The 20,345-nt window shown below is 46.0% G+C and overlaps 1 protein-coding gene across 2 annotated transcripts in view; it reads right to left on the bottom strand.

The window, feature by feature from the left end:
- LOC119159868 (uncharacterized) overlaps positions 1-20,345 on the bottom strand; it is a 126,551-nt gene that overhangs the window by 9,270 nt on the left and 96,936 nt on the right. For both annotated transcript variants that reach the window (XM_075890060.1, XM_075890059.1), the window contains exon 4: positions 6,096-6,172. In XM_075890060.1, coding sequence (XP_075746175.1) covers positions 6,096-6,172 — 77 coding nt within the window. The remainder of the gene's footprint in view (positions 1-6,095; positions 6,173-20,345) is intronic.

The following is a 20,345-nucleotide window of genomic DNA, read 5'->3' on the forward strand; positions in this document are numbered from 1 at the left end:
CCCTTCCCCATCTATCTCTATCTCGTGGGACGAACGGCCACAAAGCCCAATGTGGGCGCGTTTGCGGGGAATCGTGTAAACACGTTTCCATGCCCAACACATTCGCGCAAGTGTATTGGTGGCACCAGATTGTTCATGAAATGTTGGCTGCCTACTGGTCCCACACACTTATGCTATGTGACTTCAGCTGACACTTTTGTTGCGTGAACTACGCCTGCGTTTTCCGTGCGACAAACTACTACGCTTCTGTTATAGAAGTTCCACGCGGGAGGAGCTCGTTTTCCAATTAGTAAAGGCGGTCACGGGATCGATTATGAACTGTGTATCCATTTTACCTGCCAAGGACTAAGTACAAGTATAAACGTATACGTTCTTTAATCAAGATGACTTCGACGTAAGACAAGGGCGCATTGCGGGAGTGCCCATCACTGTTAACATCGCACACACACACGAGTTATACAGAAACAGAGGCGGTAGCTAGATGAGTTTCTTCGGTCTCTCAGATAGACAAACAACATTTTTTAAATCTTTTTCGCATGTGGCATCAAATTGCCTGCGATGGGCATAACGGCCATTGTAAAGCTCGTCGCACATTATACGTATACGTTGCAGTCAAGTGCCCGGTCGCCATTGTCCTCAAGGAGTTTATCTATACTGCACAGGAGGTTCTGTCACATGGAAAACGTGTTCTTGTCATGGATTCAATAATATGCAACTGCTCCACGGCTGCGACACGGACGGTGACAGCAACGTGTCCATGTAAGTGGACCAAACGCGGGCCGACAACAACCTGTGGCGCCACACAGTGGGCACGAAAGTCGTCGTTTTCGCAAACGCAGGCATACTCCCGAAAACGTGTCTTCCCGGCTATCGAATTGCTCTCGAAACGAACAAGTTCTATCCAATCATGACGCCAGTCGTTCCAGCCAATCTTGACGTTGAATTAGGTTGAAAAAATAAAACTCCCACTATCGCGATCCAAGTTTGTTTAGGGAACAATCATTCGAGCACTACGCAACATGTCTATAATGAGAAATGAAGGTGCTGATTGGAACTGTTAACGCGTTCAGTTCGGGTGTCAAGAGGTGTGAAGGCCCCATGTGGAGCAGTCCAGAGGTGGAGCATCGCCGTTCCCCTCCTCCCCTCTACCTCTTATCTGGTTCCTCTGGTGCCATAGAGAAACCAAGACAAACGATTTGCGAGTTCCAAAATCTCCGCGCATGCTTTGTAACAAAAGCCCGACCTTCCACGATGGCATACCGGTACCCGACTTGTGACCCGAAGGTCGCGGGATCGAATGCCAGCCCCGGCCGCACTTTTTTCGGTGGAGGTGAAAATGCTTGACGTCCACGCATGCACTTAGATTTAGGTGCACATTAAGGAACCCAGGTGATCGATATTTCCCGAGGCCTCCTTGGCATCCCTCACGTGGGACCACCAGCACATATTATCATTAATAAAAGCCCGTACGTATGCGTAACGGAGTCACGATGCCCTCTATAGGTTCATAAAGCCGCGCGATACATGCCCAGTACTCGAAGGACGAAGTGTGGCGATGCGCCACGGTGATATAGCGTGTAAGTGTGTCGGAGCATAATGCGACGCGAGATAAACATGCACGCGCGACGAATGAGGCGAGCCACGCACGTCCACGTCGTTGTGGGCGTCAAGCGCAGACGAGAGAGCGACCGAAGGAAGGGCGGGACGTTGATTAACGGGCACGATTTGTAGGCTTCGGCGCACGTTTAAACATACGCTTTATATATACGCACACAGCGCCAAAGCGGAGCGGGGGTGCTTTAAAGTACGCTATTAGTGCGAGAAAACGATCAAAGAGGTCGCAAATCTGCCAGAACTATATACACAGAAACACGAGGCGCTGAAAAGCCAGAAGCATGACCCGCGGGTTGCAAGAATAAGCGGCGATTTCAATAATGGCCTCCCCTGCTTGCCACCCGGAGAGACAAAACGCCCTACACTCTAAGCCGAAATTCGGCAAAGTTAGACTAACTGCAGTCGTTAAACCAATGGACGAACGGTTCGTCCAACAGGGACTAAATGTGTGACAATGCGTGTCTTGCGCAAACGCCCGGCAATGAAGGGACCAACGGGGAGGGCAACTGCGCCGCGATCGCCTCCTGTCGATGCTGCACTGCAATGCTCGGCGTAATCGGCGATCATGAAAACAAGTTATATAGGCTATACGCCACTGTGAAAGTGAAGCACTATGAAACGAATAGAAGATGTTATGAGAGGAAAGTAGTACAACACGCAGTCAGTGCACACAGCAAGCGCCCTCGCGTTTCCACCATGCCGGCACGGGCGGGCCGAAACCAATTGAAAATCGCCGAACACGGGCAATGCGGATAACTCGCTTCAATGTGCTGAATAAGTTCGAACTACGGTGAACACTGACAATGCTAATAAAGGTAAGCTGTTCATCAGCGGTCGTGTACCCACACAGTGACCACAAGTTCAAAGCGATATATAGGAAAAGTAGGCTTCGTACGTCATCGGTATCAAGTGGGCTGCCGGCGTGAGTGCATTGCCGGCACAAGCGAAGGAAACGTCGCGTACAAGTTCACAAAAATAGTAGCTCAGACAAACTTATGTCTTTTTATCCATGCGACAATCGTTATCAAAAATCCAACGTGTAGGCGATCGCGGATACGACTAATCGTGCGGCCAGCGGTACACAGCTTGTGCCTTACCAGCACGATGAAAGAACCGTGCCTGCGAACGGTCTCGTCGCTGTAAGTATGCTGATATCTACATCACTCGGTAAGACACAGCGAACATGGGGCACTTACCTATTGTTCATTTGTGACTATAAAATAACGACGACGAAAATTCCACGCGAGCCGCATGTTGCGATCGCCGGCGGTCGTTTAGCCGTACTCGTCGTAAGCCTAGCGACGCCGTCGGCAAGCCGACACGGTATGGCATCGGCGGGGCGCCTGCGGCTGCTTCGCCGGCTTTCCCGCACAAGCGCCGCTGCTATGTTTGTGTTTGCGGACTCGTGCGCCAGCACTGAAAACGCTGGTTCGGCCGACATGATCGAATACCAGCTGATAATTCGTATTCTCGGGCTGGAGGCATGTTGAAGATTAGATGGATCCATATTAAAAGATCGATGCGCATCGGTGCTACGAATAAGCCCATGTAAATTTTCGCGTTACGGTGTCAATATTTATTGTTTTCTTAAGCCGAGTAAAAGTCGTCCACTGACACTAGATGGGAGGTCAAAATACCGTGCTATATATACCCGAGAGTCTGTTCTCTGTATACAGTACAGCGCGGGCAGTCAGTGTTTACGGTGTTTTACTTTGAAATAATAGTGCGTATTTATGTGTGTGTATGCGTTGCATGAATAACATACTACGATCTTCAGTGCTGATTAAATTGGAATAAACATAAAATATACTGCACAAACGCAGTGTCGCCATTTTTTTTTTGCCATTGGTCCAGATGGTTCAACTGTTAGTCCCACTGGAGCATTCTACTGGGGCCAACATTTAAACCAAGTGGAGTAAGTGCTTGGGGTAACAGTTGAGCCCCTGCAGTTACTCCCGCAGTTAGTCCAAAATTGGTTCAAAATCTGTGGCAGCGCATTTAGACCCCTAAAGGACCAATGGCATACCCCACTTTAGTCTTTTTTGGCTTAGAGTGTATATATAACATCGCCTATATACTCGTACATGGCGTATGAGCTGCATGTGCTCGGAATATTACACCTACGCGCATACGTTAACAGCTTGTTAATGAATATACGTGAATATCGTAAGCAACGGAGTGCGCATAATATATACGGGCACCGGCTAATTAACGACGCGTCGGGCGCCTCTTAAAAGCCAGCGGGCGCGGTCGCGCGAGCGTTTTGCTCCATCCCGCAGCGGGGGCGCCACCTGGAATCGCGCGGGCATTGCTATACATACACGCTCGTCTGATCGCATATTCACGACGATGATCCGTGCAAGCGACGGTGCCACGCCGTGTGCCCGTCGTACGCAAAGGAAAAAAGGTGCCCCGGTGTACTTGTATGACACGCTTATGGCGAGTGTACACCGTTTCGACAGACGTGATCGGGGAGCGCGTTCAAACGGTCGCCACAGTGCACAGCCTCTCTGTGCCTCGTTCGCTGTGTCGCCTTCGCTGTCGCTGGAGGTGAGGCAATGCAACGGGCGTGTGCACGAATGTCATACGCTATGCAATGCATGCAGTGACGGCATGTCGAAACAGGCAACGAATCGCTTAGCGCTCGACTCGATTGTCGGGACAGATGTTGATGCGCGACCTATCGCGTTCGGCGGAACGCTTCGTGCATCGTGTGTGGCTCGCAAAGGCCGCGAAAGCTCTCTTTAATGCATCGGCAATAACGTACGCTGCTTCGATGAACGAAGGCCTGGTGCACGAACCGATGCACAGGGCGTGAGGTGTAATGGAAACCGCCCACGTATAGGAGGCGGCATGACAGGTTCGCTCGAACGCGTGGCCGGCGAACGTCATCGGCACGAATGAAGTGTAAAACTCACCGATAGGCCAACACGAGTCACTCATAAAAGAGCATGTGCTGTGCTCACAAATGCCTGAAGCATCATTGCAACATCTGTCTATCATGTATCGCGATACAAAAAAGCACTGCCACAGGGCTCCAAATATATGGTCGCATTTACAGACCCATAGTTCTAAGCACTACGGAAAAGCGGTGCCACACAAAACACGTTCATCCAGAACGGCACCAATATGCCAAACACTATTGGACGCTGACTGACAGATTGAAAGCAAGAATTACAATGTGACGACGATGGGAGTGTACAGTAGAACATGGCCAGTGACGCTATAATCAAACACTAAATAAACTGAGTATAATAAGTGCACCTGCACCTATATAAATCGAAAGTATATACGAAATACGACGGCTAACTCTCTTTACTTTAGTGCTGCATGCAACGGCTCTGCCGAGATGCTTGCTTGCTGCGGGTGAACAATCTGAAGGCTTTCGCGCCCTCGTTCCGATCCCCATTAACGTCCACGGGGACAGCGCAAATGGAGTCGCGAAGCACGTGATTCGTTTATTACGTGACTTTCGCAAAGCAATGACAAACTCCGAGTTTGAGCGCAGTGGATAATTGCCGTTACACGACCCCGCATGCGTATTACGGGCGTCTCTTTGTCCGTGCAACCATCGGGACACTTTGTTGTATCATATGGAGTTAATGACTTCAAAAGAAGTCTGTGTTCCGTGCGCGTTGAAGGGGTGAGGACAAGCCGGGCCAGTATATAGCTTGGAAACAGAATAAAACGAACTGGTCCCATGATGGACCCTGTTCAGCGGAAGCAGAAACTTGATCGGAGCTTTATGACATTATGCAGCCCGATCGATCCTGGCAAATCGCAGTGGAAGGTTTCAAAATCTCACAGCTTGTGAGTTGGAGTATTTCGCCGTTGGAGGGGCAGCACAATCATTACGAGTTGTGGCTATATCTATAGCGTTGTGGCACTTGTTGGTAAAGTATAAATATAGCGACATTAACTATATATAATGTTTTAATGCTGCTGCGTGAAAACGATGACTTTTCCAATGGAAGGATCCAGAGGGGATAGTACGATAGAGAGACAGAATACATGAAAGAAAGCGGGGTCAACGGGACGTGTTGTCGAACACAATCAAGTCCGAGTTTGCTGGGAAATACAAACAAAAACGATGTAACGGGCGCAAGGAAGGTTCACGAGGTTATGACCACTGTATCAGCAGGCGTTTCGGCTATCTCTGTGCATTCTGCGTTACCGTCAGTTGTTCAGTACCAATAGATTACCTAAAGGCAATGATGAACGTTGCCCTATGCAAATAATCTTGTTCTTTCACCTTCAAATAGTGCGCGAAGTATATCATTCTCCAAATGCCTTTGGCAATATATTTTAATCGATAAGTTGTCTAAAACATATATCAGAGAGTTTGTTGCAGGAAGTACGTGTAATATATGCCTATATAGACAACTGTATTGCAAGACCAAGAGACATGTGTTGTCTATAGATGGGGAACGTATAAAAAAGCATAGAGTCCTTAGCACAGGATAGGGCCGACCAACACTCACTTTTTTTCTCTCTTGCCAGCACCAGTATCCCGAAACCCCTTGGCGAACGGGTTGTTGTCGATCTTCAATTGGGTTATCTGCGAGGAGAAAAAAAAATAAGGCACAAAAGCTATAATTTTCGCATGAATCAGGCCTTTCATACACTCTTGCGGCATGCTCCGCAACACCCATCCTGATGAGATAAAACCACGGAATCGGTAATTCGATCCTCTGAATATCAAGCGATCTCGTATAACAATTCCCGCTATAGACCAGAGCACGTGTAGTATACATGTATAAGTGCAAGGTTCCGTTGTGTGCCACGTTCTGCATTAAGCGAGACTCCGCGGAGGCTCAGGGCATATGACGTTTTCAATGGCACATTTTGCACATAATACACAACGAAGGATAACGGCATCTCGCGTATATACGTTGAAATCAAACGGCGTTCAAGTAAAACGTGAGCTATACTGGATAAAACACACATTGTTGGCTCTTGCGATTACGCAATACACATGTGTGCCATGCACAACATCGGTGGACTCTGCAGGCTCGTACTGACGATGAAATATTTAAGGCTTAAACAGCCCCCGCGTTGTCACATTGAGATGCAACATCGAGTTTGCAGGCTACAAGCTTGTCGTTGTCCGCTGCGCGGAGGAGTGGCGCTGGTTACTGTGCTCGCCCGCTGACCCAATTAAGGGTCGCGGGTTCGATTCCGACCCCGGCAGTCGCATTTTGATAGAGGCGAATTGCTCATATACTGTGCGATGTAAGTGCACTTTAAAGTACGCAACATGGTCGAAATTTCCGAAGCCCTCCACTACGGTGTCCCTCATATACATAATCACGTCTTGGTTTAGGGTAGTTAAACACCAGTTATATATAATTAGCATGTTGAGTCGAGCCTTAAATATCGATGCGCAAACACAAAAGTACCTTCTCTCGTGAAAGATTCATCTCGATTCAATCACAATTGGGTTAATTCATTATGTTTCCGCAATGACGCCCACGGGATGAAAACATTCAGTGTTCATTCCTATAGAGTACATGTACAATAAAGTTGTTCACATTAAAAAAATAAAGTTGCTTCTATTCCATCCACATAGCAGAGGTAGGCATATACTCGTGCAACATCTTGGGTGCGTATTAACGAGCACGTTTATTATAATTTTTTTGGAAATCAGGTGCCCTATTGACCTTTCGCACAGCTTTCTAATCAGCTTCCAGTTCTCGTCTCGATTCACTATACTTCATCTTCTGGATTTTACTCGTTCAGTTTCCCGTTAAGGCTCGCCCCCCTTTCCAGTTCCTGGAGCGGCGTACGTGTCACATCGGTCGCGAGGCATGCACCTTTCTTTTATCCAGCTCCCACAGAAAGGCCCCCTCGCGAACCGTCCTCGCACAAGGTATATACACCTAAAGGACTCCACTCGCGTATCCGCGCTGACATCATACGCCGTTCAACAGGAGCAAAAGAAGGAGAAGCGTATACGGTCACACGCACAAACAAAGAAAAAACAGACGAAGCGCGCGCGTTAAAAGAAGAATCGTGCGGGAGATAGGACAGGTCTCCGACGGAAGGTTGCCCTGCCGTGCCCCGGGCTGCAGGAGCCAATCTGGACGTGCCCGCGCGACACTTCACTGCCTTCTCGAAGAGACGACTGCTGCTGAGGTGTCGTGTCGCACGGTGCCATCGCGTGATGCCTCCACGGTCATTTGGCGCGGTGCCTGGACCCGAGGCTAATGACGGAACAGCGTTGTGGTAGCTATACACCACCGGATCTTCTTGCAGATGCAGTTCCTTTTTCCCCGCTCGATTGTATCTTTGTTTCCCTCCTGACGCGCTTCGCTTGTGTATAGGTGCCGCCTTGCTCCTTTAGAATCGCTGATGCCTCGGGGCCACACAGATCTCTTGAGCATCCCTCGGCTGCCTGCCTCACAGCTCTGACGGTGGTGCACGCGCGCGTTATCACGCAGTATACTACGAGCGAAATAAAAAAAATAGAAAAAGAGTATAACACCGAGCCACTGCGCGCATGTTCTACAAGTGCGTATAAGTATGTATGCGCGTGTGTGCACGGATGAATGTTTTGAAAGTTGTGATTGTTTGGAACAAAAGTTGTCGATTGTGCGTATATTTTCTGAAAGATGTGCGCAGGACGATATTAGTGACATCCGGTTAGATCCACGACGTGTCCGACCGCAAATGTTTACTTTGCGTTTCCTGATGCAGCATGATGGCATCATGATGCAATCCTCGTTTTTTTTTTCTTTCTGAACGGGTGCATCAGCGCTGCAGCGGCCCTATTTGCTCCACTGAGCATCAGGAACGATAAGACGGTCTGGAAGTCAAGCACACTTCAGCACCTGTATGTGATGCTCGCGAGCACTTGAACATCAGCGCAGAGTCTATAAAACGATATATATGTCACTAGAAATGTTGCAGAATTTCCATAGCGATTTTCTCAATATAAGGCTGGGCGATGGCGACCTCTGATGATGCTCTCATTCTATTATTATCATTGTATGAAATATATCGGTCAGATAAAATATATTTGTCCCGATTAAAGCGCTAGAACATGGAACAAAAACGAATTTAATTCAGACTTCTCGGGCTATATATACTGCACATATAATGCGAGTAATCGACTCAGTTGTAGCAGTGAAGCTATCACCAGCACTTCCGCAACATTTTATTTATATATAGATTCAATGCACTGACTCTGTAGTGTGACAGTGTGACAACCACATCCATCATCGGCAACGCGTGCTCTGAACATGTACATTGAACAGATCGGTCACAATTTCGTGCCACAGTTGATGCATACGGCGTCAGGTGGTGAGGTGCGCCGCACCCGAATCAGATGTCGCGGTGTCAACATGTCGGTCGAGTCGTTCGGCGAAAGCATGTGCATGACGCTTTTGTACAAGCTCGCTCGTACGGAAAATATCCCCGTGCTCGTCTGACTGCCCCGGCTTTTAATCTACGACTTTCTGATTGTGGAATTTTCATAAAACTTGGAAGTCGTCACCACGGATACGCGTATACGAGCGCATGTCGAAGACTGAACTAACGTACACGCTAATCAAGAACAACGACACATGGATAAATCTAAGAACAATTTAAAGAACGAATTTGCAAGTTTGAACAGACGGCCCCTCGCATTAAAGAAATTACTCGGACCAAGACCTGAGATGCATCTTCAGAAAGAGGCAAACATCTTCCTGACAGACATCTTAGTGGAGACCAGACTGGATAAGCGCCTGTGATAGACAGCCAGGGATTGATATATATATATATATATATATATATATATATATATATATATATATATATATATATATATATATATATATATATATATATATATATATATATATATATATATATATATATATATATATATATATGAAATGTGTTAGTACATATACTGACAGTACAAAAGCCACGTGTGCGTGTGAACAGTTTACGACAGTGCGAACTGCTGTAAGCGAACTGTGTATAGGCATGATATTTGAACTGGTTTCAGTGCGATATTATGTTTTTTTTGGGGGTACCGTTCAGTATTATTTTGTTTTGGTTTTTTCGCTGCAGAACTTCGTGATATGAAGTCGCCGAGGCAATATGGACCTCGATCTCTCCGCATCAAAACAGTTGGAACAGAACAGAACAAAACCTAAGCAAGGTATGAGCCACATTCACATGATAACGTAGAGAGCTTGTTCCACAGAAATTGCGGCGTCGGCGGTTGTGAGCAAAATAATCATCTTATGCGTGACCGAGAAATCGGACCGATGCAAATGAAGTAAGCAACTGAAAATCCTGGGTCCTAATGGGCATCGGATCCGGGCCGTCTGCGAGGCAAGTGGACGTTTTACCCCACATCGACGCGTCTACGTGTGAACGCAAGTGAAAATAACTTACTCTGCTTGGAAATGCAGTGACAGTAACTTTCGTTCTTTACAAACATATGCATCCTGTATATACGCTTCACAGCACACCGTGAAATATTGCAGTAATAATAATGCGTGACACGAGCGTGCATTGATATTGGGCGTCAGAACATGTGACTATCATAACGATTTCATAGTTTAACGCTGGTCATCCACTGCAAAAGGCACACACGTTACTGCGCCTATACTCTTAAAGGGGTCATGACACCCGATTTTCAACCATAATCTGTGTTGTGTGCGTTGATTCTTGTACGTTCACAGACAAGCTGACGAAACTTTAGCGAATTTGGTCGAGCCGTTATTTTATAATAGAATATTTTTTTTAAACGAGCCAGTGAAGCGAAACTGGCGTGCTCGCTATCTGTGACGTCACGATGCACTTGCTGGTCGAGCTGCTGCACGGTCTGCATTCTGGAGGACGATCGTGTTTCGTAGTCAGCTGCGCTTGCAATCGAACTTTTTTCTGCTTTGTTCAACTTGCGCCACTGGAACAAAATGATTTCCGGGGGTTGAAACAATGCCACCGCGTCACCCATGTAGCGCTCGTATACTTGCAGCAAGCAATTTCGGAGGTCGAAAAGTGTCCTGTGAATGGGCAATGCGTATGCCGTTTGCCACTATGGATGAATATTCATTGAAACTCCTCGCAGGCAGTGCCATAGTTGAGCGTCACACTTGCTATTTTTTTTACCGGTACCGAATGCAATCGACAGAGTTCAAGCAATGATTCGGCCAAAATGTATATTGTGAGTAACCTATAGCACCGCACTGTCATGCCGTTCGCTTCGGCTTATGTTTAGGTAAGCCGCATGCATCAACCGATGAAAAAACAACAGTCCCAACGCACAGCATTGCTACGACCACTAATTTATTATGTTCAGCACCGAAAGTCGTGCATGCACGTATGCTAGTCGAAACAAATCTGCACGCATTGCCGATTCCACGGCGCTAAGTAACATTTGCTCGCGAATGCAGCATCGACGGACCCCCGTATCCGAAGCTCGCTTTTCAACCTGAAACACTTGAAACAAAGCTACATATCATTGCGGAATGGGGTCTGCAACGTCTGCCACAGCGGCAAGGTCATTGGCATTTTAATTCACCCCGTCTTCGACGCTTTCTTCGTCCCTTCAGCTGGGACGATGGAGTCAAAGTCGGAATGCGCAACGTACACGACGTTGTCGCAACAAATGGTGATGGTGCCAGTAACACACCGCAACAATTGCAACCCACTGACACGTGCAGACCGGAAGTTTTTTTAGGGAAAAACGCTTGCTATCTTTAAAAAAAAGTCTATACTCAAGCACTTTGTGCATAAAACCTTTTCGGTGACTTCATTTACCAGCTCCTAACTTCGACACTGAAAGCACATTCTCAAGTTTTTTTCAAGGGTAAGAAAAATCTCTCTTTAGTGTTTCAGATAAAAGGAACGTGTGTAAAGTCCAAAGGAATCTCTTATCATTTTTATGTAGCTCAAAAGAACATTTATTTTACTATATTTTGCCAATTAAGGGAATGCATGTGTACAAATTGAGCTGTCTGTTTTTAAAGCTCTTCTTTCCAACCGATGATATTAATGGACATCGGTGGATGAATTCGGATGTCATCAAGGGTCTATATGCACTAGGGAAAAGATATCGCTTTTGTGTTCAACACTTAAAGGTGTATCGAAATTTTCCAATGTTTCTTTGGAAGGAAGAATCACTGTAAGCACATATTGTGTGACAATAAGAGGAAGTCACGAAAGCTAACGAGATTTTCAGGTTAGAAAACTGCTTTCTCATATTTTATGCCATTACCACATCCCCATGAACCTGCTGGGTGCCTTTCTCCTCCTGTTGTCTCCCTCTATTTCGTTCATATGTGTGAAATTTGGTTACGTCACACAAGCGTAGTACAGTATGAATTTAAAGAATCGATACAGTTTCACAGGTGAATGAAGCTAAAGTGATGGAGAGTGATCGTGGAAACGTTCTGTATTATATATATCTCTTGCATGGTCAACAACGATGCGCTACTTCGCATCAACTCTACCCAAAGCATACCCAATGATGAGAATAATCAATTAATGCAGTATAGACGTGCGCATGCAGGAGAGCACAAAGTGTAGCCGAAATGATAAGCCGTGGCCAACAATATCCGTTGGAAAGACTATAGTTTCAAACTTCGGTTCCAGTGTTCTCATTCGATCAATCTGGAACCAAGTAAATGTTTTGCGGATATTTCGATATTTAAGCCCGCGAACGGAGAAGAATAAACATTTCAGTGTAGTCATCATTACATAGCCGAGCAAGTATACGTCCCATCACGGAATCAAGACCACCCTGCATGCGCAGCAATGACCTCATAAGACATCCACTCGCGTACATCCCGCGCACACAACAACCTCCGACTGAATACAAAGCCTTGCAGCGCACCCGTATTCGCTTCATTTCAAGGTTCTGGTCTCAACTGTGACGCAGAGCAGATGCCGTGCGCTCGCGGGTATAGTGGTGGAGGGTCGGCAGCTTGTTGTGTCTCGAGCAGCAGCCGCAGCTTCGGAAGGCAAACAAGCGGCCTAATCGCAGGGCCACGTTTGCCGTTGGCCCTGCTCCGGTAATGAACGCGCGCGCGCGGAGCGGAAGCGGCTGACGGACTCGGGCACGTCAGCGCCGTCTTCATATTCCCCGGCGCAGATGCACTTCGTCTTCTTCCCGGTGCGTCTCTGGGAATGGAGTTGCTCCTGCGGCTTCCGTCAGCTCGCTCCGCTCCCGCTGACACGCCCACCCCGGGACCTCCTTCTGCTCTTCCATTGTGTTTACTTGCGTCGGGTACGCAGATACTACGAGACGTTCTCCTGCCGTGATCTCCCGTGGAGTCCCGCGGCAGGTGTGAAGCGTAAGTCGGTGCTAGCACGCGATGCTGTAAGGGGACACGCCGAGCGGCGGCCCATCGTCTTCTGCGCGTACTGTATACAGTACACCATGGACGTTGTTTGGACAACAGCCCCGCGGGTGACCGCCGACTGTAACGTGCTTGAAAGGTTTCCGGTCATTCGGCGCACTTGTCGAATTTCAATGGGCGACATGTGGTACGGAAACGGCCCATGAAGCGAATACCGAGCACGATCAGGTTTATCGAAGCGGGAATGACATCACAGTGAATATAAATAGGGTGTACCGGCTATGACGCGAAACTCGATTGAAACAAAAAAAAAAGTGGAAAGGCGTTACGCGAAGCACATATATGGTGTACATCGCTCCCAGTTCCCTGGAGTACCCCAACCGCTTTTTTTTGTTATTAGGATTAAATTATTTAGTCATCATTATATTCCTGATTCGACGAGTATTCACCTAATTATCGAAATACCAATGAACTATATGTAGGTATGTAAGCATTCTGAAATGACATCTAACTACGCTATTTTCAAAAACTTACTAATTGCATACTCATTCTTTCGTGATTGATAAAGAAAGCCCGCGACATCTCAAACTTCATATGAAAAGTGACATGTGGCTAGGCTGCAGCGCACATCAGGAAGCAGCGCTTTCAAACAGGCTCACTGCGAGGTAGTCAGTATCAAGGGATAAAAAATACAAAAAGGAAAAGGTACGGGAAGAGTGCTCCTGCTGCTGTTTATTTATTTATTTATTTTTTTATTTATTTATTTATTACAAGTACCTACATCGCCCATTGGGCATTGTTGTAGGGGGGTTACAGTAGAAAATAAAATACAAAACAGCAAAATTAAAGGCAAATAAATCGTGCCTTACAGTATACAGGAGAAATCAACACTTGTAGTACAGCATTAGAACAAAAGTATAAAACACAGGATTATACAACGAAAGCAGTAATTATACTTATAAAAATCAACAACCAAGAGAAGTACAAAGCGAACGTTAAATATATGGGTTATTTCAGCAGCTCAAAATGCTGTTTTAATGGCTGTTAGGAAATTAGAATCAGAGAATATTGGTATTTTTAGCGCACTCCAGTCAATAATAGAATTTGGAAAGAAAGAGTATAGGACATTCAATCGACAGGTATATTCTCTAATTTTGTATAGTGATCTTTCCGCCCCGCCGCGGTGGTCTAGTGGCTAAGTTACTCGGCTGCTGACCCGCAGGTCGCGGGTTCGGTTCCCGGCTGCGGCGGCTGCATTTCCGATGGAGGCGAATATGTTGTAGGCCCGTGTACTCAGATTTGGGTGCACGTTAAAGAACCCCAGGTGGTCAAAATTTCCGGAGCCCTCCACTACGGCGTCTCTCATAATCAAATGGTGGTTTTGGGACGTTAAACCCCACAAATCAATCATTATAAGTGATCTTTCCGTTCGGACATATAACTAGGCGTCTTTAAATACCGCTCTTTATTTAGCCCAGTCTTACCGTGATATATATTATAGAGAAATTTAAGTCTTTGAACTTTCCGTCGTCCACAAAGGGGTTCCCATCCCAAGGCCTGAAGAATTCCAGAAGACCTTATTCTAAAATCGTAGTTTCCTGTAACAAACCTAGCAGCCCTTTTTTGCACCCTCTCCAACTTTTCTTTTAGTACATTCGTGAAAGGGTCCCAAGAAACACAAGCATACTCTAAAATTGGGCGCATATTTGTAATATACAGGGTTTCCTTGAGTGTTTGCAGCGCGTCGCTGAAATTTCTTTGAAAAAAATGAATTAAGCGCGAAGTCTTGGCTGTGATTAGATCTACGTGACTGGTCCAATCTAGTGTTACCGTGAATGTTACGCCGAGATACTTAACTTGATCTACCTTTTGTACTGCGCAGGAATTTAAGTATAAGACCTGGATACAACCTTTTTTTTTGTTATTAAATTGCACATGAAAACATTTACTTAGGTTCAAACTCATTTGCCACTGAGCACACCAAGACACAATCTTATCGAGGTCGGACTGAAGTACTGTGGTGTCATCAAAACACTTGACTGGGCAATACAAAACACAATCATCAGCATAAAGCCTCACTGGTTAATGAATAAGAACGCGAGATATCAATAATAATAATGGCGTACAATCGAGCGGAAGGAATACCTGCAAAATTGCGATAGTACGTTTTCAGCGCCTTAACCCGACATCTATACAACCTTGAAAAATTGTCGAACAATGTCTCTGCCATTTCAACAACAGCTAAAAGCGGTTGTTTCGAGTAAGCTTACTTTAGAGCACGGATGTCATTTGCACGTAGAGCGTAGCCATTTGCTACGCGTCTCTACTGAGAAAAAGTGAAGACCTATAGTCAGTCTCAAGCACTGGGGTCATCATTGCATAAGATGCGCATAAACACACAGATCCCGAGGGCTCAATTAGGTACATTAGGACAAAGGATCCCACGGATGGCGACAGAGCAAGACGCAACTTTGCGTTACTGTTCTGAACTAGTCTATCGGTCTGTCCTGTTGACCTGATGGCTTGTAATATACATATATGTACACGAAAAAACGTATGTATCGCTACTAAAAACGCGGCTTATGAGAAAGAAAGAATTATTTTAGTGACGAGCTTGAGAGGTTTGCCTGGTTTTTCACCTGACAGGCTATAGCTACTCCAGGTGCCGGGTGCGGACAATGATATATACAATGATAAACTCACAACGCATGCAGTTACATACACGCATAACAGTCATATAACACATACAGTCACTCACACGCACTGCAATATTTGCAACGTTTCGTTCAAGCCTGTGGCCCATAAGAATGTCAGTAGCACTTTTGTGGAGTCTAACACACTGTAGCTGTTCTGCCATGGACCTAGAATATTTTTCGACTCCAAGTTTGTGTCCGGTTGTATTTTTAAGGCAATCTTATGAGGTATCGGCTTATGAGGTATATATCGCCTTTTCTCAATACATATAAGAAATAAGCAACTCAATGAAACAGAAGTAACGCAGGGATAATAAAGCGGCCTTCGACGTAGGCATCGAAGAAATAGAAGAAATAAACAATACCTGGCCGTTCGTTCGACTATATTGCAACGACCCGGTGACATGGCGCATAGCGAATAATTGATGCCTGATGTGCCAGCGCAGGTCATGCGTCATCGTCTCGTAAAGCGGTATCGGCTGCATGAGGACCGGTCACACGCGCCCTATACCGGTGATGTTGGCTCGCAAAACAAGGAACGTTGATACACAGTCGTGCCGCATCAGAGACAGAGTCGTCAATTTTGGCCCACGACACGGCCGTGTTCATGTAAGGGGCAGTGCAGCTAATATCATGGGCAGTGGCTAAGCATATTATTGCATATGATATGGTGCGCGGGAATGACTGCGGCCTCTGGTGGTCACGTCGTATATGCGAGGCCATCGTTATATGGTGTACATGTACATATATTTCAACTGAAAACGTTATTAACTACGGACACTCGACTGTGTAGCGAATTCACTGGATGTGCTCTTTCCATCTAAGAAAGCGGTCATACTGGAGACTCTGTACACTGCGAAACAGGGAGGCCGCCTGCGGAATCGAATAAATGGAACGTGCTCAACTTTCGAAAACCATGAGCTGATTATGAGTAATACTGACTAATTACACCAATCGGGGTTCTCTAATGCGAGCTTAAATCTACAGGTACACGGGCATTATTTAATTTCGACTCCATCAAAATGCGGCTGGTGGCCCACACGTTTTCGAGCTAGCAGCACTACAAAAAATTCACTGTGTTTTCGCAAGATAGTAAGTATTGCTATAATACTGTGGGGACGCGGAAGCAGGGAAAAACAAATTTCTCGCATTCATCATCTCAGGAGATGATGAATACACTTCTGTATACAAACACATCTCATCGTAACAACGTGCTCGACGGTATACAACATGACAACGTTGTTTAGGGCCTCTCTTAGAAGCTAAAAGAAAGCGGGTAATGCGAGGCAGCGCAGATAAACCTTCTTGTTGATGTAGGCGTAAATCATTGTGTTGATTATGACAGGAAAATTGGTTGTACATTGCCACAGATGGGTTATATCCTGTATCGGTAACATTAGCTGGTAGAAGTGTATAAATATATTGTACAGACAACCCCAGTGATGAGCTATAAGGCAACAATAGTATTCGGGAAACCGTACGACACCACAACCAGTGGTACCATCTTGGAGCAAGATGAAAGTACATCAGAGTATGGTTATATACTGCGACTTTTACGTTACGAGTGACAACGCTATTATACGTGCGGACTTGTTCGTCCCCTTCCTTCGTTTCCGATATGCACTCAGAATACATTGCCTGCGTGGTTCAGGAACACAGCGTGAATTGTCTGAATTGGTGTGTTACCTTTACGCAGATGTATTTCAGTTTTACTCTAAACTTCACCACACGCTGTTCATGCACGTTCCATCACCGGCACCCGATCACGTGTGCCGAACGCAGGAACGCAGAGGCGCGGCGGTGGTCCAGTCGTACGGTATACCTGCCTGCCTATACCTGGCAGTCGCGAGTTCGATGCCGGCGCTGACAGTCACATTTTTGATACAGCGAAAAATACTATTGCAGCAAGTGTATAACTCCACACTCTAAGAAATTTGACTCTCGTTTTATACGTGTGAGAGCCACGTGCCTAGAATTCCATTTAGCACTTTGACTCTCTTCACGTTGACTCTCTTCGGGAGAGGAGTGAGACGCCCGATCTTGCAAAAGAGAGTCAATGCGCAACCCTTGTAGAGTCATGGTGCCTCTCTAAATGAAGTGTTAGGCATGTGACTCCCACGTACATAAAAAGAGAACCAAAGTTACATCCTTTCTTTTTTTCTTAGAGTGTATATAGGTGCAGGTGCACACTGAAAAACCCACAGGTGGTGAAAATTTCCGGAATATTCCTGTGTGCCTCACAGTCTTATCGTAGTTTTGGCGCGTATAACAGCCCAGAAATAAATATTGTTAAGCCTGCATTCATACATAATTCATGTTAGTATACTCAGAGACTATGCCTATCTTGCAGGACATTCTATTTGACATTCGTTTTAATTTTCTGCGGAGTTGGAGGAAACCTATTGCGTGCCGCCGAAATATGTTACCTGGTCCTAAGGGTGAACAAATGTGACGCTCCCATATAGAGAGGGGTGAAGAGCGAGAGAGCGAGAGAGAGAGAGCAGAGAATCACTTAAAAACGACACGTGGTTTCATTTTCCAATCTACTAACGACGACTGTCACGAGAAAATATTAAACTTCACTTGAAGCGCCACCACTTTACAGCTAGCCGTCATAGAAACCTCAAAGTAGAGAAAATCCCTGGTCCCCTCTTTATGGCATTCGTTATATACTAAATGATTTTTTTTTTGCAGCAGCAGCAGCTATAAGAGTTTCATTTCGTCGCGACGCAACACTTGCTTTAATAGTATGCAGTTCGTTTCGATTTAGCGAGCCACGGCGCCCATATTCATCCACGGTGTTTCGTGTGTCAACATCATGACTACCGCAATGGCGCAAGATCATGGCTGGCATGAAGATACTGCAGCCGTCGCACGGCTTGACGCGCTGGAGCATTGCTAAACGGGAATGTACTTTATGTCGCACTAAATTTCAGATATCCAGACAGTGCTTTCCCCCAGCCAACCACAGCCGCAAATATTTGTTCCGTGATGTTTAAATGTAGACACTTTAATTTGCTCCAAATTAAGTACGGTACGGGCAGAGGCAGTGGCGAGATCAGAGAAGCGGGGGGGGGGGGGGGGGGTCTGCTCTGCACGCTGTAAAGCGTTAAGTTGAAAGTTGAAATTCGTTTACAATATTTTCCAGCGCCAGAGAAAAAAAAGAATCCTCTTATAGAGCACCCAAGAGGACAACAAAGCACAGTAAAAACTCGGGAAGTATTCTTAGCACCCTGTCTTTTCTTCTTCTCTGCTCAAAGTCCAGGCCTTTATTTTGTCCTCCCCACACTGGAAAACGTCGTGTTCTTGCATAATGCTTTCGTAAGCTACAATAGCATACTCCTCCTGTAATGCTGGTGGCGTCACAGACTGCGCTCACGGTATCGAATGTATAGAACTGTTACCAGGTCGCAGGCAAAGCGATATGGCAATAAAGCGCGAGTTTGGTTTTATGAACGTTACGAAGGCGTTTAATGAAGACCTTCATGGTTTAAGAGTATACGCCAGATGCCTTGAGAAAGGAACGTTCCTGCTTACGCTCTGGAATGCTACCGATGATTTTTTTTCACCTTCCAGTCTTTTGCACTTACATTAATTATGATGCGGTTGAAGCGAACATTTAAGCGAATTCGGCCTTTGTATTTAAATAAATAAATAAATAAATAAATAAATGGGAAAACGTATTTTTTTCAAATTCCGACTTTGGCTTGCTTCACTGCATGATTGGCAGAGCGATAGTGAGAGACATCGAAGTCCGAGAGATAGCGATAAGGTTGCTTCTGGTTTGCTACCCCATGTGAGAGGGAGCAAGAATTGAAATAATGCATACAACGTTCAGCTCTACATAGCCCAGACCTCGCATGAGAACGATACAGAACAGACAAGTATTGGGTCGGGCGGTAAGGAAAGCAAATTAAAGAAAGAATTGAGCGCCGTTTTACAAGCCGCAGCGACGTTAAATGACCCGCAACATTCCGAGGCCATATCCCTGGACCCGAAATCCGCTCATGTACGTTCATGTCGACGAGGCGACGCAATTGCCCGCGTACAAGAACAGTTGGCTCAGTTATAAGCGATAAAAGTTTTTTTAGTAAAGCCTACACGGCTTACGTCAGCCAGGCTGTGATGACAGTAGGCGTAGTTGTATACTTTACGGCGAAAACTCCTATCGCTCACAACTAATAGGCTAAACGTTATTGTACGCGAGCAAACGCGTCTCCTCCGCTGCAGGCGGAGCATTAGACTATAAGCTCCCCCCGGCATGAAAGCCAAGAACCTCCGGCTACTCCGAGCTTCTCCACAGAAAATATACTGTACAAAAATAAATGAATAACTTTTTCACCAGCATCACCACCCTCAGCGACATGAACGGACATGAGCGCTCAGCCGGCTTTATGAGCAGGGCCGTGCACATGTGATCCAGATGTTGAATGCACATATCGCTTTGCGTGACTCAATAGCGTTCACATGCGTTTTACCAGACAACCGCTCAATTTTTTGAGCCAGGCTCGACGCCTTTATCACGGAGCTCGCACCCGTGGCTTATCTGACGGAGCGGCATCGAGAAAAAAAAAAGTAAAAGAAAAGAAGGGCGCAGCGTGTCCGGAATGCACGCGCTTACATTCCCGCGCGTTTTCTTTTTTATTGTGTTTTTTAGGTCGTGAATCCACAGAAAAATTGTGAATTCAGTCGGCAGGAGATCGGAAAGAGTTTGTATCCTATGTATATTTCGGAATGG

Source organism: Rhipicephalus microplus, chromosome 3, assembly GCF_043290135.1.
Source record: "Rhipicephalus microplus isolate Deutch F79 chromosome 3, USDA_Rmic, whole genome shotgun sequence".
Taxonomy (NCBI): Eukaryota; Metazoa; Arthropoda; class Arachnida; order Ixodida; family Ixodidae; genus Rhipicephalus; species Rhipicephalus microplus.